Source organism: Ciona intestinalis, chromosome 2 (genome assembly GCF_000224145.3).
Source record: "Ciona intestinalis chromosome 2, KH, whole genome shotgun sequence".
Taxonomy (NCBI): Eukaryota; Metazoa; Chordata; class Ascidiacea; order Phlebobranchia; family Cionidae; genus Ciona; species Ciona intestinalis.
In genome coordinates this window covers 2,917,961-2,922,369 of record NC_020167.2, presented here as the reverse complement: position 1 = coordinate 2,922,369, position 4,409 = coordinate 2,917,961, and the positions used below count along the sequence as shown (strand labels likewise).

Here is a 4,409-nt window from a genome sequence, read left to right as displayed (position 1 = left end):
AAAATCATGTTCCGAGATTCTAATACAACATGAACTCTAATGATATTTACTAAATTTCTCATTTTGTCTTATAATAAACACCAAATGACTAAATCATTACAAAAACGTAATGTTGTGGGGTAAGACGGCACATATTGCCCAATATTTAAAATCAAAGTACTTGACGGTTTTGGGTGATACTACAAATTAGTCCTACCATACCTTTATTAACTGAGAAAAACTTAAAGAAACATATTAAAACACCCCAGGAGTTGTATCGGACAGCACTTTCAATGTAAAATTAGGTTTAATAGCTGTGTCAACAGAAATCAATTAATTTAAAAATATACATGCTTTGCAAACATAAAACATATTTAAAACGAAAAATTGTTTTCACAAACCACAGTATTAAACATATTTTACATTGGCAACCAGAACAACAAACAAGCATATATAAAACAATGCTTACCGCTTTGGTATGTCAAAACCAACATGTATAGAACTTTCCCATTCTTTGTGAGACACTAAGAAACTTTTTATTGCTAGTATGTGGTCCAACACTAAAGTGGTGAAGAATATTGCAGATATCACCAACCAAAAGCAGTTCATTACTGTTACAGGAAAGCCAAGGACATAACTCTAGTTGGCATACAACACATTGCATCTCTACTACACCCTCACCAACTGTAATGTAAAAATAAGGTTACAAAAAGCACACAAATAATTGAATCCAAAGAGTGAGGGTTTTCAAATAACATTTATAAAAAAAGTGATTCCACAACTTATGAACAGGGTAATCATACAACTTATGTGATATGCAGACTATATTTGCTTCTCCATCTTATAAAGAAATGATAGTACTAATTTAAGGTATCACCCTAAAATCGGCATACATTTGAGTTTGAAAATATTGGGCATATGTGCTGTCTTAGTCTTACTGCACAATTAGTTTTTGTAATGGTTTGGTCACTTCGTGTTTTTTATAAGACAAAATAATTTAGTAAATATCATTAGAGTTCATGTTGTATTTGAATCTAGTAACATGATTTTGTTGATTGTGCTAAACCTAATCAATTTTTAAAATATTGAGCAATATGTGCCTAGGGGCCCTGTCTTTCTCCTACCAACTATAATATTACATGGCTGTACAGTTACCACACACGTGATGCAAATGCGAACCTTTGTGTTTACATTTTAATCAGTAAGCCTGGCCGCAATTGTCTGGTGAACTGTGTATACAACCATGTTTGCACTGTTTGTTTACTGTTTCATGTGTCTTCCCGTAGCGTGGAGGATGTTTATAGCTGCTTCATACACCACACGGTTCTGTACTTTTGGTTACCGTATAGTTTTATTATTGCTTTTATAGCAGTCAAGTGGAAAGGAGAAAGAAAGTTTCAGGTGTCAGATATGGTTGGTAGGTGCTTATTTGGTGCATGTAAGCGATACACCGACATGGTTAAAACTCACTAAAAATTAATTGCTTTACTATTTAAAAACTATAAAATCTCAGATAAATTGCAGTTGCTTTGAAAAATTTGGTTCGAATAATTTGGGTTAACAATTTAGCTAATTTTCAGCAATAATTTTTGGGTAAACACGAAGAAATTGTTTTGTTGCGGGACAACTTTAAAAAATACCGAATATAGTGTGTGTTACGGTGTTTTGCGTTTATTTTACCAAAGTAGAAGCGACACGCCTTGAACCCACATCCCGTTAGAGGCAGGCGAACCAACCACTGTACCACGGTGCTAATATACGGTTATAGATTTACCTACTTTCCCAAATTAATATTTTGCAGTAAGCCACGCAACACCATATTTGAATAATCAGTGCTAATGCTGTCCCATTTCCCCCACTCTACTATACACTATTTTTGGCATACAAAAGTGCACCCCTATAGTTTTGTTCCAGATGTGAAGTTTGAAACTTATGTACTATAAATAGCCTAGTAGATTAATGTTTGACACAAATCAAATTAATTAAACAGTTACAGTAGTAAAATTGTGATACATTTGGTATGAGCCTGGTATGGAGATTGCAGCCTGTTTTTTCTTTACAAAAGAAGTTTCTAACAAGTTTGAAATTAAAAAATGCCCCAAACCGACTCTCATCACATCAAAGTGTTAAAAATGATGTTCCCTATGAAAGCTCCATACACCGGAGCAAAAATAAAAATTCAATGAAGAACAAAATACCAACTGAAGCAGATGTGGTTGTCATAGGGGCTGGCAGTGTTGGATGCAGCACAGCTTATCATCTTTCTAAACTTGGTGCAGGAAAAGTTGTCATGCTGGAAAAAAGTCAGATCACGTCAGGAACAACTTGGCACACAGCAGGTTCTCATCTGGGTTTTAGTCGTTTATCTTAAATCCTAACTTCATCTATCATGTTTTTTTGATCTTTAATATTAAGGTATACTGTGGAGCTTCAGACACAGTGAGTCTGAAACAATAATGCAACTTCAGACAAGGGATCTGATCAGTAAGATATTGCCGGAGGAAACAGGTGAAGACGCAGGCTGGTTGGAGACGGGGACATTGAACACAGCGAGAACAAAAGATCAATTCATAGACTATTTACAACACTCAGCGGTAACTTATAATTACAATCTTGGATAATACAGGCTTTATTTGCAGGGTTTTACAGATGTATTGAAGGGCTTACAGATGTATTCATTGTAGTAGAATGAGGGAAGATGGGCCACCTTATAATAATATCTAAATATCCTGATATTGTTTGAAACAGTTAACAACAGTGTATGGAAGTCGTGAGGATACGGTTTTATAATTCTTTGAATGTTCTTTGTTTACTATTAAATGGGACAGAAAAATAGAGTTAAAAGGTGTCCCATCTTCCCCAATTCTACTGTATAATATCCAAATATCCTGATCGTGTTTTAAAAAATTAACAACGATCTATTGTAGTCGTGAGGATGTAGTTTATAATTCTTTGAATGTTCTTTGTTTGCTACCAAATAAGACAAAAAAAATAGAATAAAAACGTGTTCCATATTCCCCCACCACACTATATATCATAAAACCGATTGTTTCACTAGTTAATTAATTGCGACATAGCAGCCATTCACGCGTTGAATACAAGCGACATAATAGCGACTGATACATTCTTTATTTAGCTCGGAAAAAGAGCTTAAAAAACAGTCTTCTTATAAAACATATGCTCTCACTACTAAAGTTCCACTTTCATGAAAAATCACATTTTTAAAAAACTTCGCCGATACACTTATTTTTTTGGTAAAATATATTTACTAAGTCAATGTTTCGTCTTAATCACCATCAAGTTTGCTCACATTCTTGTTAATGAAATAATCCTATCTCTAAGTCTAATCGGTGTACGCGTCTACTCGTGACACAAAATAAAGAAAGCCTCTATATAGTACTGTGGGGAAAGATGGGACACCTTTAGCGCATTATCTCTAAATACTCTGGTCTCTGATCGTGTTTTAAATATTTACCAACGGTCTATGAAGGTCGTAAGTAAGGATATGGTTCTATGAGGATATGGTTTTATAAATCCCATCTTCCCCCACCCTACTATTTCTCCCAAAAATGTAAGCGTCCGAAAAGGCACGTAAAAACAAAAGCCACCATATAGGGCCGAAATAGCTAGCCCAGCCTCCGTGTGCCGCTTTCAACACATGGCAAGTTAATATATTGGTTAACTCTTCAAATAACAACGCCCAGCCCTTTCTTAGCACTCGTGCAATACTCTTACGTCGCAGTTTGTGAGTATTTAAAGTGTGGATTAGAACATGTGTGGAGTAGAGTAGAACAATAGTTACGGTTAAATTATGGCAACTATTTTTTAATTAAGCGGCTTACAGGTTTTTAGACTAGGGTGCAAAATGACGCAATTATACCTCTGTTTTATAATTAGAGGAGTGCAGCTGCACTTCTAAATCTACACTTATGGACATGAGAATGCTATTGAATGTTTCTGAAACAGTTTTTTTTCTGTTTATCACTAAATTAGGGCCCTTAAAGAGTATTTTTAAAAACATGTCCCACTTTACCCCATCTTACTACATAAAGGATTACTGGATTGAAACAATTGCTGTTAAGTGCACAATGCACATGGACACATTATACCCTAATGATAGCAGCCATGGCGCCAGGGAATTTATAAATGTATTATGTTTCTACTAGTTGGGAAAATTAAATGATTTTACCCTATGTAGGCTATAGATTTTCTAATTAAGCTGCTTTTTATTTTCATTTTAGTTTGCTAAAGCGATGGGTGTGGAGATACTTCAGTTGCAGCTAAATGAAGTTAATGATATCCATCCTTTGTTAAACACCAGTGATCTGTATGGTGTTATATATTCACCAGCTTGTGGTACTATGGACCCAGCTACATACTGCATGTCTTATGTAAAAGCTGCTGCAAAACATGGTTTAGAGGTACTGCAT

At 35.0% G+C, this 4,409-nt stretch overlaps 1 protein-coding gene and 1 long non-coding RNA gene across 3 annotated transcripts in view; one reads left to right on the top strand and one right to left on the bottom strand.

Annotated features, from left to right (window-relative positions):
* The window catches only part of LOC113475820, a 14,670-nt gene that overhangs the window by 8,308 nt on the left and 1,953 nt on the right, over positions 1 to 4,409 (bottom strand). Inside the window, exons 2-3 of the long non-coding RNA XR_003397606.1 lie at positions 2,182 to 2,272; positions 449 to 663 (exon numbers count right to left, since the gene is read on the bottom strand). This is a non-coding gene — a long non-coding RNA (uncharacterized LOC113475820). The remainder of the gene's footprint in view (positions 1 to 448; positions 664 to 2,181; positions 2,273 to 4,409) is intronic.
* LOC100179924 (sarcosine dehydrogenase, mitochondrial-like) overlaps positions 930 to 4,409 on the top strand; it is a 9,444-nt gene continuing 5,964 nt past the window's right edge. For both annotated transcript variants that reach the window (XM_009859505.2, XM_026840799.1), the window contains exon 1: positions 930 to 2,318. In XM_009859505.2, the coding sequence (XP_009857807.1) occupies positions 2,000 to 2,318 (319 nt within the window). In that variant the 5' untranslated portion in view covers positions 930 to 1,999. The remainder of the gene's footprint in view (positions 2,319 to 4,409) is intronic.